The sequence below is a fragment of the Mytilus edulis genome, chromosome 7 (genome assembly GCF_963676685.1).
Source record: "Mytilus edulis chromosome 7, xbMytEdul2.2, whole genome shotgun sequence".
NCBI lineage: Eukaryota > Metazoa > Mollusca > Bivalvia > Mytilida > Mytilidae > Mytilus > Mytilus edulis.
In genome coordinates, this window is record NC_092350.1 from 75,577,221 (window position 1) to 75,593,163 (window position 15,943).

The 15,943-nt window shown below is 32.4% G+C and overlaps 1 protein-coding gene across 1 annotated transcript in view; it reads right to left on the reverse strand.

The window, feature by feature from the left end:
- The window catches only part of LOC139482234 (uncharacterized), a 398,699-nt gene extending 385,358 nt beyond the window's left edge, over window positions 1–13,341 (reverse strand). Inside the window, exon 1 of the mRNA XM_071265971.1 lies at window positions 13,239–13,341. Within this exon, the coding sequence (XP_071122072.1) occupies window positions 13,239–13,317 (79 nt within the window). The 5' untranslated portion in view covers window positions 13,318–13,341. The remainder of the gene's footprint in view (window positions 1–13,238) is intronic.
- Window positions 13,342–15,943: the final 2,602 nt, after the last annotated feature.

Below are 15,943 nucleotides of genomic sequence, written 5' to 3' on the forward strand. Positions count from 1 at the left end.
ATATGTCCAACATGTTGACGACGGACAGTCAATGGTATACCACAATACGTACTGAAACCGAGCGTAAAAAAAAGGCTCAACTAAATCAAATTTTTGAAACGTTATTGATTTTATTTCTCAAATGTCTATGAGATCAAATTTATAAAACATTTATTAATATTGTTAATTTCAATGTACTAGTATACATGTAAGTATTGTTGCCATTTATAAATCATGTACGTGTACAAAATGTACAATCATTAGCTGATCAGCTCTATATTTTCATTATTTTCATTCTCCTTTTTTATAAGACTCAATATATATATATGATCTGTATTCATCATTGGGACAGTTAGGTGAAGTAGGTCCTTTTGATTGAATTTTTTTTTAGGATTTTGACAGCACTAAAGCATATACATGTAGTTCAAATTTATAGTTGATCTTAGTTCCTCAAGTGGATTGTGGCAACACATATTGTATATACATGTAGAATGTTGTTCTTAAGTTTCAGCACTTTACACATAGTTTCTGGTTGCAAGATAAGATGATACTGGCTTCTCATAAAATTCTGTCAGTACTTTGCCAAAAGTTTCCAAGTAAAGTTGAACATTCCAAGATCACTCCTTCCATTTGCATGTACATGTACAAATGTACTTGCAACCTGAAATTAAATATGAGAGTAATTCTGTGAGAAAATCAACAATTATTGACATTCAAAAGCATATAGATGTAGACTAATTCATAATGGGGAGAGTGTCCATGGGACACAGATGAGCAGCCGCTTGCATATAAAGAATGAAAAGAGTGACACCACCCAAATTTGTACTTGATCTGAGTTTTGTTGTAGTAAACATTGCATACATGTATAAGTTTCAGAACATTTAGATGGAGCAAACTTGTGTTAAAGAAAGGAACAAAAATTTAGCAATTTTTCAATTTGTAAAGGGGCATACCTCTAGAAAAGTAAAAGCTACCCCATCAAAAATTCAAACTTCATGTGTGTTTGTTGGTAACAAGCATATATATGCATTAATTGTGTATTAGTTTAATATCATTGGTAGAGGCAAACTAAAGTTAGAGAACAGAAACCAAATTTGGGACGTACATGCAAGGTTGACAATGCAAGGGTAAAACTTAATGCCCCTGCCGCTATGGTGTAAAAATAATGAAGAGTTTGTGGTTATCAATAATGAGCAAACAAAATATAATTACATGCACAACAAGTGTAAATAGTGATTTTGTTTCTATAGGTTGAATAAAGACTTTTTGCTGTTCGGCTGCCTTCAATTTTGAAAATGCATGCAGCTCAGCCTCATGAAAAAATTATGCTGAGGCTTTTTGTACCCTGTTTGAAATATAGGATACACAAATTTTGTATTTATTTAAAAATACTATTCACAAAACAATAATGATTTTTCAACTCAAAATACAGTACCTGGCCAAAAGTATTTTTCACCTGCATTTTTTGCTATATATATATTTCATATAAAAACACATTTCTTCAACAAAATAATTTGAGGGTATTTACAAATGTATGGTTGGATTTTTATCTTTGAGGCCTTAAAAGAAGTAGAATGGTCTAAATTAATATGTGTTTATTTGATAATATTAGGTTCGTTTTCATGTGTTTTTGTTTTCCCTTCAGAACATTTAAAATATTTTTTTTTAAAGTTAATTTGGTTGAATATATAGCGAATTTCTAAACAGAAATAATGAAAATGAGACACAAAAAAAAAATAGAACCAAAAAATAAACCTGTGACAATACTGCTTCTATTGGTACCAGGTTGCTTAAAATCAATCCAAAATGACCCCAAATTTTTTGTTGTTGAAAAAAGTAGTTTTTATATACAATATACATGAACAGCTAAAAATAAAAAGTGTCAAATGGCCACACTCTACACATGTTTAACCCTGATACTACTAATACTAGTCCTTATGAAATTTTTATACCAAACAGAATTTTTTTTGGGGGAGGGGGGGGGGGGGGGGTAATGGTAAACAAATTGTGATTGATCAAGACTAATCCTTCAATAAGATTTATTGCCTACTACTGTAGGGGTAATCATTTACAAATTAGGCCAATTATGTCCTATTCTCAAGAAAACAAACAAGTCAATCAAACCCCTTGAGGACCTTAATTGAAGGGGGTGGACAGGGGTAAGGAGACAGGGGAATGAGGGATCAAAGAAAAGGTTTATCTTGGAAATACATTTTGTCATTTTAATTTTGTCTTGGAGCAAGGAGATGGAAGTATTCTTCTTCTTCTTCTTCTTCTTCTTCTTCTTCTTCTTCTTCTTCTTCTTCTTCTTCTTCTTCTTCTTCTTCTTCTTCTTCTTCTTCTTCTTCTTCTTCTTCTTCTTCTTCTTCTTCTTCTTCTTTCAGTACAGAGTCGGACTCTTGAGTGTATAAATGACTCTTGCTCGTGAAATCATGAGGCCTTCCCTTCTCACTTAAGGTGGTATGGGTGTCTTCCTCCATCTTGGATTGTAAAAAACAGAGAATCAAAGGTCCAGATTTTCCATCAAGTTAGCAAAATTTGATGCAGGAATGCAGATGTTTAATGTACATTTTCAATTAAAAGTACCAATTTATAAGAATATAACTTCTAAATATTGATATTTTTGCAAATGTTAATTATTTTTGGTTGTTTTTATTTTTTTTTAAACTGGCATATTAAGGGGAGGTTACTTTAAAAAAGTGCATTTTCTGAAGGATTCTGTATGGAATTTTCCTATTTTGTATTTTAGCCGGAAAAAACGTACGGTGACCCTATCTTTTCTTTTGATATTCTCAAAGCAGTGTCTGAAAGCTATCTTTTCCTGAAGTATTTAACAATTCTATCATTTTGTTTAGTTTCTAATCACAAAATGGTGTTTTTTCCTGTATAATCCATACAAAATGTGTCATTTTGTCCCATCCTGTAGCTTGAGAAAATGCGCGGTGACCTATCATTTTTATAATATTTTTCACTATGTATCAATAGATACAACGTTTTGGCAAAGTATGAACAAATTCTATCATTTTTATTTTAGACTCCCATACCACCTTAATAAAAACTATTTACAGGAAAATTATTTACAAATAAAACTATGTACATCTGGGGTCAAAGGAGATCTAGGTGTGTGAAGCTCCTGTCAAGGCCTCTGGCAGGATGGTAAGGCTGGCCTTGAACTCTTCTAGTGTAGCTGCGGTTGTGGCTTTTTCCGGTAGAGTGTTCAATTCCCTGGTTGATCTTGGGAAGAAGGAGTACCTGTATTGGTCTTTTAGAGTGCGCTGTTGGTGTATGCGGTGGCCGCCTCTGGTCCTTGAATCTCCGGGTTTGTAATAATTAGAGGGGTCAATATCCACCAATCTATTGCGGATCGTGTATGCCATGGTGAGTTGGTCTTTGCAGCGGCGATCTTTAAGAGGCTCCCATTTTAGTCTCTCCATTAAGGAGCTGACACAACCTGGGGATACATCTTGGTATTCATTGTACACGAACCTAGCTGCCCTTCTCTCTACTTTCTGCCACTGCTGTATCTATATATTCTAGGTCTTGTTTATTTGGTGGTCTATAAAAACAGTTGAGCGATATTGATTTCCTAGGTCATATTTTGATGTTTCCTGAAATTAGTTCTGTTTTGTCGCTACAAAAACTCTGTGTGAGGCCAAGGTCATGTCGTGCTGCTATGATCACCCCTCCATGCGGGTCTCCTTTTCTGTCCCTACGAATGAAAACCTAGGGAATCTGGGAAGATCTCCTTACTATGAATCTTGTCAGATAGCCAATTTTCAGTTCCAAGTATGACGTCTGGTCTTGTAGATTCCAGTAAAACTTGCAGGTCGTTACGTTTGTTTTTAATACTCTGAAAATTGATAATGAATATTCTGAGTGAACTCTGCTCTCGTTTTGATGGTAAAGCCTTAGGTTTGTTTGGCTTTGGTGATGATGAGGCTTGTGGATGACCAGGGCTAGACATCAGTAAGTATTGAAGTAAGAGGAGAAATTTTTAGGGTAAAAAGGAAAGGAAATATAGTTGGGGCAGAGTCTGGTTGGGGCTAGGGAGTAGAAACTGTCCGAGGGAAGTTATGGGGTACCCCACATACATATGACCCTAACTTGGCTACGAAATTAGATATTACAAATGATTATTATAAAAGACTAATTCATTGACACCAACGGTAGCGTAAAAATGATACTTCATAGTAGATGTCATCCCCTCCTCTTCGGTCGTTTGCACACGGATATTTTTCAAAACTTGCCAGACATGTTTACAACTTGTCAGTAAAGGGTAAAAATACTAAAATAAACAAATGAATAAGATACCAGCTGTAACGATTAAACATGGAACAGAAATCGAGCCCGTGCAAGGTTTCAGCCGCAGTGATTTTCAACAGTAGCGAGTATTTTGAGACAACCCCCAAGTTTGTATTTTTCGTGATACTCATAACATTTGGCTGCCTACTATATCGAAATCTAATATGTTTTCTTAAGTAATAACTCTACCTTCATCGTTGTATATTCGCCACAATGTCTGTTATGCATGTACATGGTCGTATTCATCAATTTAGTATGCTGCTCGGCAATGGCGACCTTGAAATTCCTCTGGTCCGATAATGGCGCCAAAATAGAGGGAAGCAACTCGCGCCAGACAAAATTACCGTATTTCACCAAAATAATTAAAATTTCGCTTTTTGATAAGAAACAGTCATACGATAACCACATTTATATTCAGCAATCGTTTATTGATATAATTACAAACATTATTTTATTAAAGCCATCAATAAAGAATTCACAATTAAGTAATTAATGGAGCGCATTGAAATCAGACCTTATGGGGTAGAGGGGTTAAACAAAAGCTCGTAACTTTTTTAAAAGTCTGGTGACCCCCCCCCCCTTTTTTTTTTTTACCTTAAAATGCTCAAAAAGTTCATAGCTTTGACATATCTGTTTTTAAAAAAAATCTACCGGGGAAATTTTACGAAAAATCGATTAAATCAATATTTTTTGCCTTAAACTAAAGTTAGAAAATGCATAATTTAGACATAAATCTGAAAATAAAAGGATTTTGACGTCAAAAACAACCAAGGGAAATGTTTACATTTCAAGTTCTAATGTTTTTTCACATAAAAATCATACGGCCTTAGTTTTAAAAGTCTTTGAATTTGATGTAACCGTTGTTGTTGACAGGGTGGACATGTTTGGAAATAGGGTCAAAATCGCACATTTCGCTTCAATTTGAGGGGAAAACGAGCCTATTGACCCCCTTTTTTCTTTGCATTTTTGGATTCAGCATAATAGTGTTATTTTTCTACGTTTTTCACCTGTCAGATAAATAAAGATTATATATACTATATAAAAGATAACTAATACGTATCTCAAAGTTAAAAAAACCAACAATTCTAACGTTCTATCCCCACTAAAGTCCAAACGAAAGACATTTTTTGACATTGTAGTTTTTTAATCTTACACATCGATGTCAACTGGCATCTGAACACAATGTATACATACATTTAGTGTGTTGTTTTTTTTAGAAAAAAAACAATGGCGAGGTCAGCTGTGAATATTTGACTGGATTGACAATTCTCTATTGATTTTTTTGTTTCCAATTTATGGATAAAAACATAATTTGTTTTAGACCCTGAGAAATTTTTTTTTACCCTCAGCTGCCATTAAATGAACTGCAAAAATTGAAAGAGAAGAATTGTTTTCGACTCGTCGCCAAAAAGAATGAAAAAAAAAGTTTGTCTAGAACAAAAAGCCATAGCCACCCACCTCCCACTCCCCGAAAATCAAATGGTTGCTACCTTAAAAAAGTCTCTTTCAGAGTAGCATTTTAATCAATCTTATTCAAATCATGATCATACTGACATGAAGTGTGACTTAATTTTGACTTGTGATCTAAAACATAATTGTTGACTTAACTCCCAGAAACTGCTCTGAAATACATTGATATAAATATAACAATGCATAGTTTTTTTCAAATAGAAGAAGAAAAATATTACTGAATACTTTTTGTTCTTATTTATTGTCAAGTTCATGATTAGCACCATTCATTTATTGGTTTAATGTGGTTTTTTTTATAATTTGAGTCCATTCATTAGTAAGAACTAACTTGCATGAAATCAACGAGAGAACATTTATTGTTATATTTAGTTTGTTCATACAAGGATTACAAACTTATTTCCTTTTATTAAAAATAATGAAGATTTTACATTCAGAATACTTTCATTATGATCTCTTTTAAGTTTAAATTAAAAAGGTAGGGTCCGGAATGAGGTATCAGTAATAAAAAGGAACTCTTGTTTTTTATCATTTTAATCCTGTCCTGATCCATTATTCATGAATATTTTGACCACCCCTTGTATTAATAGAGTATAAATTTATTTCTGTGTTAAAATAATTTGGTTACAGCAGCAAAAATACTTACCAAAACATTATTAAATTAACTCTTGGAATATTAAATTAATATTAAATTATTATCCTTATTGTAGCACACAGGTCCACATAGAGCCTATTTTACTTGGACTGAGTTCTGAAAAGTGATAAAAAGTTTTTCTCTAATATTTTGCAGATGTTTGCAGTATCAAAATATATTTAATAAGATTATTTTATAATATCCACATGTAAATAACAGCATATGGTGCTTGATATAACAATAGTTTGTTCATGATAGTGTCAAACAAAGGAACGTAACTCGTGAAATACCGTCGGCCCCGCTTCGTCAAAAATATCGACACATCGAAGTGGCACATTTGCGTATCTTAGCGTATCAACATGATCAAGTGGCACAAATTTGACATATCATAGTCCAAGTTATGTTACATAACATAATTTAAATTCAGCATAGCTTCCCGAGAAGTTAAGAAAGAAAATTACGATTATAATTTTCTGTGACCAATTTTTTTCGTCAACACCTTGACTATGAAGACACATTTTTAGAGAAAAGAAATGATTTTAATCCATAATGGAGTTAAGTAATATATTTCTTATATACTCAAGAATGTTCACTTGAGGTGGTACCCAACACTTTCACTAAAATTAATTTGGCTCGTTTAATTTTCATAGTATTTTGACAAAGTATTTACTTTGACCCTTTGACAAAAATATAAGAAATTCAAAAAATTTGAACCAACCATTTTATCAGAAAAATTACACTGTTCATATAGCAGTTTGACAAACACCAATTTTGATCATTGAGAAGCTTAATATTTCCTTATCAACACAACGTAACTAAAACGTTTAGGTGATTTTACAGAGTTATCTCCCTGTAGTGTTAGGTACCACCTTAAAAGGAAATCAGTTTTAATTCATGCAAAAAACTGCAGATTCCAAAAAACGGGCTTCACTTTTTTTGGTAAAAAAATGTCCATATATGGTAATCACATAACGGCCACTGTTGCTTTAAGAAATGGGGTCAAACCGGGGTCAGCTTTGCGACTGCATAGTAAATTACGTAGTTCATAACATCATTTCAATCGGCCGATGAATCGGCACTTTGGCACTGAAAGTAGTATGACTTTGGGCCGATAATCGGCTCTGTGGCACAGAACTCGTTAAATCTTACTAATATATTTTATAAGTATATTTATATTGCATATTTTACTTTAACATTTGACAAGTATGTGAATATCAATATCTAATTCCGAAGCATTGTTTATAAAAGGTGAGATTGTATCATGAAAGTTTTTATCTTTTAGTGCACTAGTATTAAGATGATAAGGTTACATCAAATTCTAATGCAATCTGATTGGATTACAGTAGGCTTTATATTTTCTATCTCTTTGTCTGTAACTAAGGTAGCCGAAATTTTGAATTTGGGAATGTATACAGTCCGCCAAAAGTTAAGCACCACCGAAATATAACTTGCAATATTTTTTTAACTATTGCGAAAAAAATATTAATGTTTGGTGTTATGAATTACCTTCAACATACACTAAGAAAATCATTTACGACCAAAAAGATTGAACTCCGATAAAGCAGTCAAGCAACCTCTTATCAAATGTCATCTGCGCGTTTACAAATACACATTTTCTCCAGGTGGTCGTGTAAGTGTTCGTTCATTGGTCAGTCGACTTCTCAGAGGCAACGGAAGAGCAAGTCTTGGTGTATAGAGACCTATACTTACAGGAAAGTACTCCACCGTCAGGTATTAATGGGATAATGACTATCTATGCTTGAACAAAAGAAGCTGACAAAACACTCATTGTTCAGATGGTAGTCAGTTTCTTTTACTGCCAGTAGACGCCAAAATACGAATTTCGAAGTGAAACAAAACGGCCTATGACCAAAAACAATGTTTGCACAAGGACTGCATTCAGTGCTGGGGTGATCCAAAACGGGGTTGCTTCTTATACCGTTATAAGCTGGGTGTGCATGTTCTGCAGGGTAGCATAAACGGACAGACAAACAGAGACTTGGAGCCTTAAAACATTGTAGTCCCTCATTTTAATAGTCCCCAACCTGCGTCTACATTGCCAAGACTCTTGTACATGGACGACAACGCTAGAACACACAGAGCAAGGATTTTAACCGAGTCCAAAGAACATCAAGCCACTTTCACTATGTTTTAGCCTTCCATGTCCCCATACATAAACCCTATCAAACATGTCTGAGATGCCATTGGCGGAAATCTCAATCACAGAGATCCACCTTCACAATATTTTGTAGATTTAAAAGTGGTATTTGTTGTTTAATGCAACAGATTTCCTAAACTAAAGCTTGAAGGCTTATACCGAGAATGAAACGTCGTGTTTTGAAACTCTACCGGGAATGAGGTTGTTATGCATGCTATTGACTCAAATGTTGTCATTGAAATTGCCAAACATACCAAAGCTTATGTGTAGAAAGTTTTAATAATATTGGGTGATTATTTTTTGTAAAAAAATAAAATCAAAGTGAAACTTAAATTCTGCTTCTGAATTCAGTAATTTACACTATTTCTATAATCGGAAAACCTACATGCATAGAACCTTCATAAGTGACTAAAATTACATTTCTGGTTTGTTTATTGTATACATTAGCAAAATTGCTATATGATTGGTTTTTTTTTCGTGGAATAATTGATTTTTTAAATTTGAAAAAAAAATTGTGCAATAAAAACAGGTGGTGCTTAACTTTTGGCGGACTGTATATTAGCATGTAATTTTTTCAATAATAAGCCAAAAAAAACTCAAATGTTTTGCACTTACTTTTTATGAAATTTTATTACATTCTGACGCGGATAAGGAGCCAGAAAACGTTTGTTGTTTACGTTTGACGCCGGAAGCAACTTATGACGTCATCTAGTTTAGGAATCAAAGAAGACAACATCTTTTCGCGGATTTTTTTGAATGAACATTTAACACTGAAATACTGATAATAATTTAATTATGAATTTGTTTTGCGTTAGAAAAGAGATAACTGTAATATACTGCGACATTTAAACTATCGATGGACGTCCGCAAAGCTTCCTGCACAATACAGTTATCTCTAAAATATTTAAATAGTAACTCTACTACACAATAGCAACAAGACAAACAGAACGACAATAACAAAAGTAGAAAAGACTGAGAGTGTAAAATCAATTTTGAGCTCCCAGTGTTTGATGTTTTACTCATAGGAAACACTTATTTTTAGTCGACATCGTTTGAATCAGATATATTACTTTGAATTTATATCTTAACGCATCAATTAAAAACACCAGGTAACAACGTTGAATAAATGTCTTCTCGACAGAAGTTTGAAATCCGTAGACAACACCTATTGAGTGTCAGAATGTCAAGTACTTAGTAGTTCATATCTTTTGTTTTAAAACATTAGTATGCTATGTTATACGAGTAATTTATTAAATACATATCTAATTGTATATTGAATTATAGAATTAACATATAATCTGTTTGTTGTTTTACTATTTGTGTACTCATAGCTGATAATTGTAAACCATAGCATATGTCGGATTCACATCTTCAAAACAACAATCTAACGTCAAAAATAACCAACGGACTTGTAGTAGGCAACACAGGATTTACTTCCATATAAGTTTTTGTCTTAATAAAATCATTCGACACTATTTTTCAGTTACAACCCAGCCAATGTTACAGATACAAATATATTGTTCTTCATTTGAAACATAACAAAGAGTTTAATTTGACTTTTTTACTTTGAGACTATGTGTCTCCCTTGCATTTTATTAAAAATGACTATTCATTGTCTTTAAAGAAATGCAGTTTAAATTTCTGTTAAAGTCAAAATAACCACCCTATATTAGTTTTACCTTTAACTATTTTAAATTATGAAAACAGCTTAAATCATGAGTTTGCTGAACGTTATAGATTACAATGGATACGCTCCACTTTTAACACATGCAATACTATATTTCTCTTTACTCGAATACGATTCATCCGCAAAAATATACCTTGAAGAAATACGAAGCACGACACGACAACTGTTTACCTCTGTAGAACATCTGAGATCACAAATTTGTGATCATTTGTGCTTAGGTTTTTGTTGTTCAATCTGTTTTAATGAGTTCTGTTTTTAGTGTATTTTATTCGTTGTTCATTTTGACTTTAATTTGTATTGATTTTATTATAATTATGCTTTTGGTTCATTTTATCGTTTTCTATTTATTTGCAAAGGCCTAAGTATGTTTCATAAACAACTCGGTCATTTAAAAACATTTCTATATTTATATTACAAGTTATTCCTTTATTGAATTTTGTTGAAAAAAAAATCATTTTTAGAACATTATGAATCTGTCTCTCTGTTAACGAATCATAAGCGTGTCGATGTTTAACCCACACCATATCACCCTTTTCTAAAATAGAAATGACCACTTGTGTTCCCATGTTATGGTCATGAGTATATAGATATCCGATTGCTTTTCCATTTTTTACAATATCCAAGTGACTATAGAAAGAACCTTGAGAAAATCCACACGCTGAGAAAATGTAGATTCCATTAACTGGTGCAATGAAATGACTATGGCGTAAATCAAAGCCATTTCCGATATTCGTTAAAATTTTGTCCTACTCGACTAGCTGATCTTGGCCAAGGTTAACTGTGTGCGCCAGTGCTGTTGAAAATGCTATTCCAGGGGTCGATGAACAAGTATCACACACTGAAATTAAATTTTGACATTGTTTAAGCACATTTTATAGAATTATACAGATTTCAACACCCTGGTCTTCCATGTAAAATTAAACAAATGTTCTGTCTTCTTACGAATAAAGGGCAACTTATTTCAAATTTACGAAAAGCTAGTATTACCGGACTTATATGGTCCGAGATCACAATTATTTCGCATTTCTTTTAGAACAAAAATGAATATTGAAAAAATCCAACCTGCACTTTCTCAATGAATTTTTTACAGTGTGTTGTACTACTTTTTGGACAAATTATATCAAAATTGTAGAAAACTTCATGGCTTTAACTCAAAATATGGACAATTTTATGTTTAAGGCGTCTTGAAACCTTAACCTTTTTCAGCTAGACCAAATCACTACTTCCCTTTAAAATTTTGGACCCAAATTTTTTATAGTGTAATTTCACCCCCTACTTGCAGTTTGAGCTCTAAACATGGAAAAATAAATTTGTAAGGGGTATAAAATTAATGGCAAGTAACCTGCTGTCAACACTAGGGACTATATTCGTGGACAACGAAAATCAAAGGACGACCATTGTGGTCTCGCACCATATGAAATATTCTTTTAATCTAATTGATTCTAAATGGTTATGGATAAAACATTAACAAAGTAAGCAGGCAAATAACGCACATGTACATGGTAGTCGTTGTTTGTAGAAGTCGTTTCTTCTGTGCATCTTGAGCCTTTTTATATGTTGTACTTCTGTTGTTGAACGATACCTGTACATTGTGTGAACGTCCATGTTCGTACAACTTCCTGTAAGGAGATTGTCTACTATGTTCTAAGTAATATAGCATTCTTATTTCAGCGTTTTCTTCTCGTAATGAATCAATGTCTATTTTCATGCCCATGGTTACTTTTTCTTAATTTTGTTTGTAATACGAGTTTTATTGCTCTGTTTTCTGCTTGTATTTCCTTGATAAGATTGTGAAGATTTTCATCACCTGAAATACAATACACACAAAATCCACAATTGATGTATTTTTAGCTAAACTGAAATATACGAAATGTGTTCATGCAAGTTTAGAATGGTTCGGTCAATAGTAATAAGTTTTTCAGATGTGGTTAAAACGTCTTTTGAATGCTCATAATTAAGTTACACTTGTTTGATATTTCTATACCTGTTACAACTGCAGCTTCTTTTTAAACAAATTAATTTAATACTTGCACAAAATGCCGTCAAGTTTGGCTTAAATGGGTAACCAAAAATCTGTTTGATATAAGTTTAATTGTTCTTTTGTTTTGTTTTCGATGGTAGGGAAGGGAGAGATTCATACTATCATAAATGATAAAATTTAGGAATGATTGTAATATTAGTTTTCTTTTCACATTGTTAATCACTTCCACGAATTGTGTACTGCTTGAAAGTTTTCAAGACAATTGTTTATGTGTTGGTTTTTTTTTCGACAGGGATGTCTGAATTTGATCTTTTTTACATAGATGTCTTCTTTGTGTCTTAATGAAATTAAAATTTTTATTAACTATTCATATTCGTATTCTTATAACTAACCTTTTAGTACGTGATAATTCTAATTCCTTGTTATGCATACTTTTATCGTTGTATGTATTTGTTTACGAGATTAATAAATACCCATTCACGTTTGGTATAAAGAGGACGATAATCTAATGCCACCTATTAAAGACTATCACGACTTATTTATATTGAATAACACATTCATCAACTGTTTTAGTCCGTAGATGACTTGAATTGTTGTGAAGTAAAAGTTCGGCCACTTTCGAGTATACCCTTAAGTAGCAGACAGAGTTTTCTGAAGAAATTGCACCATTTATACAAAATATATGTTAATGTTGCAAAATATAATTTAGAACTAAGACTAATAATGGTTATGTATATTTTGGGAAACTATATGCATATAACAAATAACAATCGTCTTTATCAACTGATCTTATAATATACAATGATATATAATATGATGAACAATTTGATATATTTTGTTTCCTGTTTGTATTCGTTGTATTTCTGTTCTCTTCGCATTTCTTTATTCGTAATACGTAACAGACCAAATGTACTTTTACTGTAATTTTGTTATGAACGAGTATCAGATTTTAATCAACCATATTATTTATAAGAAACAAACTAATGGAAACAACTGCAAATTGTTGTTTAAAACAATAAACCGAACTTACCATTATGATGGATAATACCAGCACTGTTATGACGTACAGCTAAAGTCACAATAATGAAACACAAAGTATTCAAAACCATATTGTAAAATACTGCGTATATAAATGACCTGATTTTACATTCTTGTCATAAATATTCAAATTTAAGTGATAAGAATCTAACGAGACATGTTTCGCAGTACTAGATCTTAAGATACCAGTACATTTATATTAACTGTAATTTAACCGATTCTGTCCTGTTCCCCAGATTGTGACATTTTTACTGAATGTGTATATGCATGATGCGTAACGCATTCATTGCAGGAAAAGTTGCCCTGATGACACAATCGGTTGCGCTTTTTTTGGGGTTCGTTTGTTTTTTGTCACCTATATTTGTATCTTAATAATCGATTTCAACATTGATATATTGATGACCTCTAAAAAGTCAATAATTTTAATAACATAATGCAAAATTTAATTTTCGTCGTTTAATAGTTATCGTATGTTGTTGGTTCTTGCAGAAAAAAAATAAAATTATTAGAAAAAACTAACTCAAACGGAAAGTCCTTTATAAAATGGCAAAATCAAAAGCTCGATGAAATCAAACAAATGGAAACGAATGTGATATATCTTGTTTCTGACTTTGTACAAAATATCTTTATGTAGAACATGATTGATTTTACCTGGTTTTAAAGCTGGCTTTACCTCTCAATTGTACGGAAGCGCAATGAATTCAATAATATTGATAACAATGTGAGAGCAAAACAAACAGATATAATAGGTAGAGACGAACACAAATTTGTTACAGCAGTCAGCATATTATTTAATCTTAATCACTCTACACACAACTAACAAACACAAAATGGCATAAAAACAAGGTACATATTAAGTTAAAAATGAGTGAGAAATGTTACCATACAACATACATACAATGGCGGGAAGTATAAGTACCGAGGTATGTCTTCAGTATATAATCATAAACATAAATATAAGAAGTATAAGGACAAGTATAGGAAACTTAACACGTAATTAAGATGTCAACCAACATCCGTACAGTAAATATATACTTCAAGACCATCGTGTATTATGTAGAATTTAATACGGATTATTTATAAAGGTTGTCAAAGTTTTTTAGGGAATGGACGAGACGTTCTTTGACATAACATTTGCTCGACAACATTCTGTTCAATCACTGGTGATGTTGTATAAAGGCCGAGTAGTATCTGCAAGCTCTTGAATACTGAATTACTTGGGAAATGTATATCCCATATGCAGGTAAAGGTTGACATGGTTGAAGGTGAATATTGCTGCTAAGGTGGGGAATATCTATAATTTCAAAATTAAAATCCTTTCGCTTGTCACCGATTCTAGTATTAACATTAATATAGATGACCGCTTATGTCAAAACCGAGGTATAAGTCTAAACATTAGACATAGGAAGCCGTGTCTGTTGTTTATTTAACTTCAAGTTTCGGAGGAAACTTAAGTGGAACCCAATACATAAATCGTTTGGTTGTAAATGGAAAAAAAAACGTCATTAATATATCTGAATGTGAAATTAAATGACCGAACTCCTTATGTTTTCTGAAATGTCTGGAAAAGGAACTCCGATTTACACAAAATGATAAGAAGTTGACAAGAAGAGGCGAACAGTTCTTTGTCATAGGAATTCGACAACTTGCAAAGAAAGTCTGCCTCAAATTTCAACAGATATGCTGTCAATAAGAAACTCAAGCAAACACATCACTTATATGTCTGGGTCTTACATTTGTGTTAACTTTTAACAAAATATGCGGTATGGTACCCGAAAGCAATCAATAAATGGCGTGTGTTGCCATGATGAAAAGCAATGTGAATTATTTCTTAAACAATTCTAAATTTATCGCTACAATAAAGGAACATTATTCAAGATGAATTTAACAATGCAAAACTTTTCATACCAATTTCAAAACAAGCCAGAGTTACCACATTTATTTAGTGGATAGGATGTTAAAAAAAAATAATTCACACTGCATTGGAAGCTTACCCTTGATCTATCGAGAACACTTTGTTCGTGTGTATTCACGTGTATTTCAATTGCTTGTCAGTTCTTAACTATTTACATCTAAATATATCTTCAATTTATCAAATGATAAATAAAATAACTATTTCTTATTTCTATTGAATGACTGTCACCTGCTTTATGATAGGGTTTTGAACGGGAAGTATAATATCTAATTCTGAATAAGTTTTCTAATTTAATATTGCCAATAAAGAGTGATGAAAAGAATTACAACGAACATTTTGTTGAAAATAATATAAAAATCATTAGCTTTTCCACAATCAAATGTCACGAAAGAGATATTAGAATATCTTCACTGTCAATCAACTAACTGATGCAGTAAATTACTTACACTGTGACTTGTATTTATCATAAGAAATGTTTTAAGGATTTTCTTATTCCAGGCATAGATTTTCTTAGCCGTATATGGCACAATATTTTAGAGATTTGGATCATCAATGCTCTTTTACTTTGTACTTGTTTGGCTTTATGAATATTTTGATTTGAGCGTCACTGGTGAGTCTTATGCAGACGAAACGCGCGTCTGGCGTACTAAATTATAATCCTGGTACCTTTGATAACTATTATGTCTATATTTCTATTTTCACTTTAAAAGGGTTGTTTTCTAGATCAAAAAGGGAGTTTAAATTCCCAATACAAATGAACCATTGGGCGTTTTCAAACCTCA